The 11,319-nt window shown below is 32.0% G+C and overlaps 1 protein-coding gene across 1 annotated transcript; it reads right to left on the minus strand.

The window, feature by feature from the left end:
* Positions 1 to 2,011: 2,011 nt before the first annotated feature.
* LOC134269203 (TPR and ankyrin repeat-containing protein 1-like) lies at positions 2,012 to 8,463 on the minus strand. Its single transcript, XM_062751424.1, has 8 exons — positions 8,377 to 8,463; positions 7,468 to 8,266; positions 7,019 to 7,368; positions 6,404 to 6,864; positions 5,704 to 5,953; positions 5,410 to 5,579; positions 4,003 to 4,210; positions 2,012 to 2,146 (listed from the first exon to the last, which is right to left on the minus strand). Exons 1-8 carry the CDS (start codon positions 8,461 to 8,463, stop codon positions 2,012 to 2,014), a joined length of 2,460 nt encoding a protein of 819 aa, XP_062607408.1.
* Positions 8,464 to 11,319: the final 2,856 nt, after the last annotated feature.

Raw genomic sequence — 11,319 nt, forward strand, 5'->3', positions numbered from 1 at the left:
AAGTTGACTATGGACATATATCGGACAATTCACTCCGGGGATGTCTTTGTCACTGAAGAACAATCATCCCCACAATTCATTTAAAGACACTCCGCCTTGTGGGGATATCCCCACAATTCCAATTATCCCCACAATGTATGTTTGAACTTGTATTCATCCCCACAATGTAGCAAAATAAATCCACAAGATACTGATGTACAAGTAACAGTAACTGGCATAATGCGCCGTTGCTTTATTCTTTAGTTTTTATAGAAAGTTGCACGGAATACCCGATTTCGCGGATTCAACGATACCCTAATATCGAGTATTATACGCGATTTCACGGATAATACCCGATTTCGAGTATTTTCTCCGACCTGTTCAATGAATGTAAACAAAGTAATCAGGAAAAATTCCAGCTACAGAACATATGGTTTAACCAAAACATAACTTATAAAGAAAAAAACACTCTATCTTTCAACCTGGATCAAAAGTGGTTTTTTAAAGTATGTTAATGATCTCTTTAATGAACAAGGGTTTAAAACAATTAATGAAATTAAAAAAAATTAATATGTTCCCAAAACTACCCTTGTGAGTATATGATTGTGAAAAGTGCATTTAAAAACATATTCCAAAAATAAGCCTACAATGTAAAGCAAATAAATATAATCCAGAGCTTCAACTTTCAAGGGCATTTTGAACAAGTTGAGGGCAAAAAAATCTAAATTCTTCTTCAATATTCTGTTAAACAAAGCATAAAAAAACCTGTAATGGAAAGATTTTGGGCTGAGAAATTCAACATTGATGATTTTCACTTTTGTGAGAACATTTACATGGAAAAAGTCAAAGAAATATTTGATAAGAATGTGTCAGAGTTTAATTTTAAATTAATGCATAACTTACTGGCTTGTAATAAGTATGTTAGTAAATGGGAAAATGAATATAGTGTAAACTGTTCGATTTGTAATGTAGAGGAGGACATTAAGCACCTAATTTTTTATTGTTGTGTAGTAAAACCAATTTGGAGTAAAATAACATTGCTTTTAAACATAGATGTGTCGTGGAAAGTTATTGTCATTGGTTTTCCAAGATATTGTAATAAAAATATTTTCATTTTAAACAATACATTGTCCTTCATTGCCTACAAAATATATAAATATAAAATGAAATGTAAACTTTTTAATGAGAGTGTGACTAATCAGCGTTTAGTGTATTTCTTAAAAAATGCACTTACTCAGTTCTATTTCATAACAAAATTATCAAAAACTATTGCATGTGATTTCGATATCAGAGAATTGTCAGAAAAATTATGAAATTATATATTATATATTGATCCAAAGGTGACCTGACCTTTGGTGTATACTTTCGTAGGGGGTAATGTGGACTCTTATGCGTTGGTGTCCCCTACGATTCTTTCTTAAGAAATTAAGTCGATTTTTTTCTTAATGCTATATGTACATGAAAAATGTTATGTAATGTACGTGAAATATTATATTATCTATCTATACATAAAACTGTATTTTTTTCCAACGGTTCTATGGTCCAATGGTTCTATTTTATTGAAGTGTTGACATCTAAAAATATGTATATCAAATATTGAATGTACTGATTCTTTCTATCTGATCCAGGTAGCTCCTGGCACCCCAGGTGAAGATATATTTAGAAGGACCTCCGATGAGATATTACCTCCACTTATTTGTTAATATATTATTGAAATAAAATTGTGAAAAAAAGAATGTTTTTACAAATTAGTCTAAAATCCTCAAAAGGGGTTTGATAGTTTCTTGGCCGTTTTCTTTATAACTTAAATTTACAGAATAACTTATGTTATATATATTTTTTAGACTCGGTGATAAATGTATTCTCTAGTATAATGTGAAGAATTGGTGTTTGTTAATATGGACACAAACTCTTTATTTTATTTACTATTTACCAGATTTTTTGGGGGGAGGGGGTTATCTTGTCACCTCCGTACAAACATGTATTACTGAGCACGGACTGACTGTATGTTTTATTTCTTGATATATAAATATTAATAAACGGGAGTAAACGTACCATCATAGTCTATTTCAACAAAGCTTTCAGTTTCATCTTCAGATATTTGTTCATTCTCTTCAGATAATAGTTCATCCAAAAAACTGGTCACAACTCTCCATTCCTTACCAGCCTATAAAAGAAATTTTCTTTTTATATATAGTTTTAACTCTATCATATTTCATGTCGTTTGTCAGGATAGAGGGGGGGATTAGTACACAAATCAATTTTAGGTTTTTATTTGAAGACCTTATTTAAATAAAAATATATAAATGGTGTCACAGTGAAACTCCAGCAGCAACCTTTCAATACAATTCCAGAGAATTTATATGCGGAATCCGATTTATTTTGATGTTGATCTATTAGAAGACTTAAACTATTCTCCGATTTTGATTCTTATTAAAAAAAAAGAAGTGGAGAATTTGTCTGTGAATTCAAAACGATTATAAATTTCATCTGAACAGGAATAGTTGAAAAAACGTCAGGGTTGAAAAAAAAAAAAGCGTAAGTTTTGTTTTATTCTACTGACTTTTGAAGAATTTGTCAATTTTACTTATCTGTGTTCTTAGGTGAGTTTTGGAATCCGAACATCTGATTTTCACCCTTGCAATATCCTGTAGCTTACATTGTAGCACGTTTTAAGATTACTTTGTGGAGATATTCGTAAAATATTAACCATTGTAATGCTTACATGTCCTGAGTAGATATATTTTTACTAAACATTGTCTTTATTTCAAAATCAATATACATGTAACGTGTAATGTTACTTATATCGCGGGCACCTGGCAATTTCATCAATGTCAATGTTCCAGAATTTTGTTGCCAAAATCAACACATGCATTGTTAAAAAATGATTGATGTCGAACTATCTATAATAATCACAAGAAGAAAAAAGGCCTTTCATGTTGAACTGAAGGACGTCCTTCAGTGACTTTTCATAGGTCATTCTGTCACTGAATGGCAGGTACATTTTATGTACCTTTTGCTACGTTCCAGCCACATTTCAGGTACTTTTCAGTCACCGATCAGCGGACACATTTCAGTTACCTTTCAGTCGCAAATCAATGACCTTCCATCGACTTTCCGTTGTATTTCAGTGACCTTTCCGTCACTTTTCAGCGTCCTTTTCATTATCGTTCAGTGATATTTTAGTCTTTATTCAGAGAACTCTTCACTGGATTATCATTAGTTTGTAATTTGTATCAATCTCTTAAAAAAATTGCATAGAATGCATTTACGTCTAAACTGTCTTTTTGTTTTCTTATTCTTCATGATCTTGTTACATTGAAATAATTCAGGTACATAGAACTGGTAATCAGGAATAGATGTTAAATTTTCTTTAAATTGTTTTCTAATGTCTAAAATTCTTATGCTAAATTTTGATAATAGATTGAAAATTATATGTTTGTCTTAAATCTTACTAAATCATGATAAATATTTTAACAAGCTTATTCAATATAACGAATACACAATCAAACAATTTAAAAAAAAATGTGGTTATCGGTTAAAATGCTTTTTATATTAATAGGAAAAATGTCATCTTTTTTTTCAGATCTTTAATTGATTTCAAAAACATCATTACATTTATATCAATCTACATGTAACAAATTGTACAGTGCGTCTAATTTTCATGGAAATATCTACTATTAAACTGGGAGACAGAGTTAATATTATTTATACCTTTTCTGGAAGAATCTAATGTTCAAATTTTCATTTTGTAATTGTCACAATTGTTGAAAAATAAATGAAAGACCACTGAAATGTATCTTCCATTCAGAGGACTGAATGGTAACTGGAGGATCGCAGAAAAGTTACGGGAAAGAATGTTCTCAGTAATCTTTCAGTGACCATTCAGTGGACATTCAGTTACAATTCCGTCGACTGAATTGTTTAATTTCATCCTGTGATTCTTTGAATATGTACCCAGATTTCTCTACATCCTCTTAAAACTAACTAAAAATAAAAGTGGTTCTAATTCAATACCCATACCTGTGAATCTTTAAAGAAGTTGTATAAAAGAATGTCGTCGAATTCTAGACCTTTTGCTTCGTATATCGTTAGTACGATTCCATGCTGCAATTCCTCGGGTAAAGAATCCCTGGATTCGTCATTCACCACTAAGATCGCCTGATGAGCACCAAACTCAATGTTTGATGTTGATTGTTTCTTTCCTGTTGCTAGCATCGTAGCTACATCCCTTTAAAATATAGGTCAATTAATAATATGGATGTCTAATGTATGCTGTAAACCAACTTTTATTCGCAACGACTTTATTTTGCTATTCATCCATCTTTGCTAGCCAAGGGTTACCGAACTGAAATCTACTCTACAACCCTTGGCAGATTTGGCTGAAATTTTTAGAACTCGCGCAAACGAATTTGATTGGCTGCGAATTAAGTCAAAGTCTATGCAATGTTTTTACTAATCAACGAATTTAGGCAGAATTAAAGTCTCTTCGTGTTTTATGCAAAAGAAGAGTATTTTTTACAAAGGAAGAAAGTTAGGACGGGATATATGCTAAAAAAAAAAAAACAAGGGAGTAATTAATTTGAATTTTTTCTTTTGATAATATATGTTTTCAAGAATTATTGAAAGGACCACATAAGTCCGTGTTCCTCATTTTAGGTGCATCAATTTAAGCGAATCAAATGTCACGGTTCATGGATTACAATTGAAACGGCAACATGTAGAAACTGTTGTCAAACTCTTGATACAAAATCACGAAGAACGATATTTTCTACCACCTTTGAGGTTTGCCAACAGCTGTATGAGGTGTTGGGTTATATTCCACATCAAATTGCATGGAGGTCGCCATATTGCTTCAAACGTCATATTGATGCAAGTCTTTTTAGGCTATTTTCATCGGACAAATATTGAAGAGCTTCAAGGGACTTAGCTCAATTACGGCGATAGGCGGCGCAATTAAAATTCCTGTCTGATAGGACTAAATCTGACAAGGATTGTAGAGTAGATTTCGGATGGGAAACCTTTGGCTAGCGAAGATGCTATTCAACATGGCCAGAATATTTCGCTGCCTTTGTTTTTCTCGATCAAGATGTTTTTTTTTTATCTGTTATTACATGCTCAGATCTAGAGACTTAAATGACTGGTTCGCAGCGAGAAATATTCGCAATGACTACCAATTCTTGTTGCCCCCGTTTGTTAATCCATCGAAAAATATTTTGACCAACATAATTGGCTCCTGTAGTCACATCTCACTAATGCAGCGTGGTTATCAATAGCTTGATTTTCATCGTTTTTTTAAATGTGTAAAAATATCCAAGGACGATTACTCCATTAATTGTGCATAGATTTTGATGCGTCCTTCTGTTTGGTTTTATTTCGCCGTAATCATATAAAAAGAACTGCACTTCCTTTAAACAATATAATACATACTGGATACTGCAAGATTCTAGAAGAATGGGAGCAGGTCCTTGAAATAATCCCTTGTCCTTTTCTAGAATATCAAAAGAATCTGGATAATATTTCGCCAGAATGTCCAAAATGCTAGACGCTAGACTAAGTATCCCATTGTGAGAACGATAATTGTGAGTAAGTTGATGAACCTATAAAATATTATAAATTGCAAGTTGATTGGTATAAACAAATAAAAGCCCAAGGAAGAATTTAATTTAAAATTTTTGAAATAAGAATATTATCAAGAGTTCCCCTTGAAATATTGTTATTTACCTTTTTAGGAATGAGAACCTTTTCAAAATCTTTTCTTGAATTCTTGGCATGGTAAAAGAGGGAGCAAAGATCTTCAAATCGAAAGCATATTCCCCTCATGATACCTTGAGCTGTATCTCCGGTCAAAAATATATCATTCGGATTGCGACACAAGTTCAACAGCAAATATAGTTCTGCTTGAGTGAAATCCTGGGTTTCGTCGACGTATATTTGTTGAATATTCCACAAATCTCTATCGACTCTATTCATTCTTCAGGAAAGAAATCATCGTTTTAAAAAAAAAATGTATGAACAAGTTCTATTCTTTTTTTATAATCTCACTCTGAATGCAAATGCAGTTTATCGTATATATATATATATATATATATATTAAAATTCAAAATGTCCTTGGTATAGGTATGTACATATAGAAAAATAATCCAGAGTTTGGAAAAGATGATCACATTTTATTCCAAAGCGCTTTCGCCATTCGGCTCTTCAGTGGATTTTGAATAACAATAGCTATTGTTATTCAAAATCCACTGAAGAGCCGAATGGCGAAAGCGCTTTGGAATAAAATGTGATCATCTTTTCCAAACTCTGGATTATTTTTTATATATATATATATATATATATATATATATATATATATATATATATATATATATATATATATATATATATATATAATATATAGTCTGAATATATGTAGTCTTTTTACCTTTTGAAAATATGCCTCACTACATCTGTCTCATCAAACATAAAATGCTGCTTCAGATAATGTCTGTATCTCAAAAATATTTCATAAACTGTCTCTCGTTCTCCTGTAAAGTTCGGGGCTTTTTTCTTGCCTTGTTCAAAATAGTCACTCTTACTGAGATGTCCCTGTTTAGCAGAGAGAGCCTCAAAAGATCCCTTTATGAAGGATATAATTTCCATCCATATAAGAGATGGGTGATAATGGTCCATACCCTTATTTATTTTTGGCCACACAAGATTCACGAAAATCTCATAAGTAACTTCCCTTCGAACATCACTCATTCTATTTACTTCTTCTATATTTTCAGCGTCAACATTTTGTTCTTCGTTCATGATTTCATCTAACTCTATATCAGAATCATCATCTATTGAAGCCAGAAATTCGAGCGATTCATTTTCATTCGTCCAGCCAGGTATATCAGCCTACATTATATATTTTAATATCTTATTGATTCAGTATTCAATAAAAAAAAATGATTTACATGTACAATTACATGAATTACTGAGATGTTTTTTTTTAAATAGAACACACTTTAATTTGTAAAATACAGCATTTTCAATTTAATGAAATAGTGACCTTTACATTGCCTTGCTCGTCCCGACGAAAAAACGGGTTGGGTAAAGAGGCATCAATCATAAGCAAGAGCTTTCTGGATGTTGTAAAGATGGGAAAGTGAACATTCTGGAGGTCTTGAAATCTTGACGGTAAGGCAATACCAACCCTTGTAGTGCGACCAGATTCAAAAGAACTGGCATTTTGGATTCCATAAAAGGTTTTCCGGACTTCGTTGCAAAGTACAAGATTTTTAGAAATAAATATCTGTCGAATATGACCATATTCAACAGGATTCCGAACGTCATTTTCCAGATCTTTCTCACACATTTGAGCAGTACTGGCAATCTGCTTGCTATCATCTTCCTCATCAGCTTAACAAATGAACATGTTCAGAATTAGCTTTAAATAATATACACACGTGAATGCACTTTCACTGTAAAAAAGAATTCAAAATCAAAAAATAAAAATACCTTGATTTTCCTCATATTCGATAACAGTTTTGTTATGTTGATCATATTGACTCCAAAGACGATACAGACAACAGGTCGTTTTCCCTGTGCCACTTCTACCCATCAATAATAGCGGACCAGCTGAAGACAAATTTATTATTACATGTTCTTTCTCTGTAACTTTGAATGGGAAATCTTTTGCATATTCCCTAGGGTCCAGAGCACAAACAGCCATGTCGGTCGAAAAGAAATAGAACTTTAGAACATGATATTCTTTGGCAAAATGACTTGCTGGTAGCAATAATTTCTCTTTTGTAGTATTTGGTTTTGATTCCTGTGAGCTATATCGAATAAATCTTCGAGGGATCCTCCTGCCTTTGTCATATTTACAATCAAGAGTTTCAGAACAAGTTAAGTATTTCTCGATTAAACATTCTTCGCCTTTTCGACAAGAGATTGTAATTTTCTCAAGGGATTCCCTTTTTCCCTTCTCATCAGTGAATATATCCCATATTCTAATCAACTCGGTATACAAGACGTTGTTTAACGTAGAACTACTTTCAGTTAGTCTCTGAGAAAAACAAATTGCTATTTCCCATAATATTGGACCAGTTTCGAATACCTCTATTGATTTATCTATAGTCTGCAATTTTATTTTCTCGCAAATACTACCAAGGAGCTCCCCGCGAGCAAGTTTTTTAAGCCTTTGAATAATATCTATTTTGAAAGAACGTGGTGTTCTCCGACAGTTCAGTTTTTTCCAAACATCAACTGTGCACTCTAATTCCCATTCTTGAGTTTCAAAATAATTAGGTTCAATCTGTTTGAAATAAATTAAAATTCAAAGTTAATCAGCTAAATTAGTAAAATTATTCAAACTGTTGTCAAAAACTGCAATTTAAAAAAGAACACTTATCACAGTTTACGTACATATTCATCCTGTACTTCACATTCTGTCTTCTCAATACTTGATATTGCTTTAGTTTCCTCGATAGAGTCGGACACAACCTTAATCATAATAGAAAAGATACAAATGAATCTGTATACTTGATTACATGTAGATATGAATGAATCAATTTCCTTTCAAACCAATACAGACAAGAACGAAATTCTTTCTGATTTCCTGATTTTCCTTATTATAATTGAATATTTCTCTATTTTCATCTAAATTCTATCTATATTTTGCATGGGTCTGACCGGTCCAAAGAGGTGATCATTCCTCCATGGCACCTAACTCCATCTCTAATGCTTTAGAGGTCCATGTTTGCTCCTCTCTTACACAGGTCGGAGAGAATACTCGAAATCGGGTATTATCCGTGAAATCGCGTATAATACTCGATATTAGGGCATCACTGAATCCGCGAAATCGGGTATTCCGTGCAACTTTCTATAAAAACTAAAGAATAAAGCAACGGCGCATTATGCCAGTAACTATTACTTGTACATCAGTATCTTGTGGATTTATTTTTATTAAACCTAATTCATACGGTTGTCAAATAAGTTTAAAATCACACGACAAACACTGCTGGGGTAACAAAGAGGACACAATGGCGTTATTATTTTTCAATATAATTTCTTCGTTTGTCTTTATTTCCCATTTAAGTATTCCATATACTTAATTTTCTAATTTTTGCACTATTCACAAAACGTGAAATTTTAAAGAAATTAAACGACTAATGCCGTGTTATGTATTTTTACTGAAAAATGTATGGCGTCCCTTTCACGTGAAATATAAATTATTCCTAACAATAAGAGAGTACAGTATAAGCGAGTCATAATTGTACATCTCTGCCATAATAGAATACCAACATTATTATAAAGAAGAAAATAAAATAAGATTAAAATAAATACCCACGGGAAAACAGTTTGAAAATAGCTAATTGAAGGTGAGTATCTTTTTTATGTCAATTTAGCATGAAATTTTTATTCAAAGACACCGTAAATTTTTTGGTTGCATTTTAATCGATAAAAGTTATGCTATTTTACCTTTATTTTATGCATTTGTGTGAAAATTGAGATCGAAGTCATATGAACAGGATTTTCTCTATTTTTTTTGGGGGGGGGGGAGTTAAATAAAAGTCAAATGTGTACATCTTTTCATGAGCTTATAATACATTGAATTTCTCAATAAAGAGCGATGTACAGTCATATTGAAATATGAATTACATAGTCAAGTTTTCACATTTCTTATAGTTTTTACGTTTATGAACATATCAATGAACAAACTCAGATAATGGAGTGTTCAATTGCCTTGGAAACTCTTGTCTTACTTTTTGGGAATATAATTCCTCATCGAACATTAAAATTTCAGAAAAATCGTAGCCACTTCCTTTCTTTTTTTATACTATTTGATAGACAGGGTAAATTTTACCTCTTTACCTTCTATATTTTTTTTATATCGCTATCTTATACCTCATTATAATATGCTAATAAAACGCACTATCTGATTGGTTCTAGACAATATTTCACAGTTTTCTTTTAGTTATTTTATCTATGATACGTATTACTCATGGCAATAACTTTTCCTAATACTTATCTATAATGAAAAAATGTGTTTAAAAAATAAACATGAATTCTAGTTACTTGTTGTCTCATATTGTGTTAGAAAATAACTGGTTGCATTTTGTTTACCTACAATGTATATGATTTTTATTGATGAAAAATCTTCCCTACAATTAAAAATATATGACCGAGTTTAACCGACCGTGACATTCAAAGAGAGGTCTCTTGGACACATGTAGAACACAGTCGATGTTGTTTTGTCAGAGGTGGTCAAGAAGCCTTTAGCCCCCCCCCCCCCCCCTTTTGAAGTCGCCAAGAAAAGGTAAAATATTGATGACTTAGCGAAATTAAACGATCAATAGTTATGTTCTCTCATAAGCTGTATTCCTGAAACTATCACTATGTCTGCTAAAATGTTGAAGACATTTTCTGCAAATATGTATGAACCAGTGATAAATAAAAAAGAAAAGGTTTTCAAAAAAAAAGAAAGAGGGTTCTTTTAGCCGAAATTTTAGACATTTTTATCATTACATTATTTATACATTCATAAATAAATTTGATTTTATGCACAAGATGAATGTGAAAGTAATTAATGACGCATACTTAGATACGATAGACATTCCCTTGTTTATACATGGCATCATATCTTGTGTGTGAAATGTGTTTCCGTATAATTTGATTTATTTTCAAATAGTTCATGTTTGTCGTGTTGATGTGGAATTATTATAAATTCCCGAATTCTGATACTTTACAATTCTGTTGTGTTGGGAATGAACATTAGGAAGATGCATATACTTTCAACATAAGGAAATATATCAAGCAAATCGAACGCCTTTTTGTGTGCAGATCATGAAATGTTCTGAGCTCCACGGGTATTTGTTGTCCCGTGCGCATTGATCTTGACGCCCCAATTCTTACTTGGCTGGTGATACCTTTAGAAAACATGTGTATCTAGATGAAAGTTAACTCGGCAACATGCGCCATCACATTGCTTAAGTTTTATTAGGTGATTACACCTCCTATACCCGATTTCGCGGATTCAACGATACCCTAATATCGAGTATTATACCCGATTTCACGGATAATACGCGATTTCGAGTATTCTCTCCGACCTGTTACATGTACTCTTTATTAATTGTTAAATGGAATGCTGTGCTCAAATACCATTGCTTTTCGCCATATATTTTATCTTATTTATTCATTGATATGTGAAACTAATTTGAAATCATCTTCTTTCGAAAATAGAAACTTAATTTGGCATTTACATGTATATTTAACACAAATCCTACAGTAATGTCTACTTCCACTGCAAACTTATTTTTTTTTAATCAAAGAAATGATTAACAGATAATTGCCTAGAAGTATTCATAT

The sequence above is a fragment of the Saccostrea cucullata genome, unplaced genomic scaffold (genome assembly GCF_032062105.1).
Source record: "Saccostrea cucullata isolate Sc308-1 unplaced genomic scaffold, CSIRO_AGI_Scuc_v1 ctg7586, whole genome shotgun sequence".
In the NCBI taxonomy this organism is placed as follows: Eukaryota; Metazoa; Mollusca; class Bivalvia; order Ostreida; family Ostreidae; genus Saccostrea; species Saccostrea cuccullata.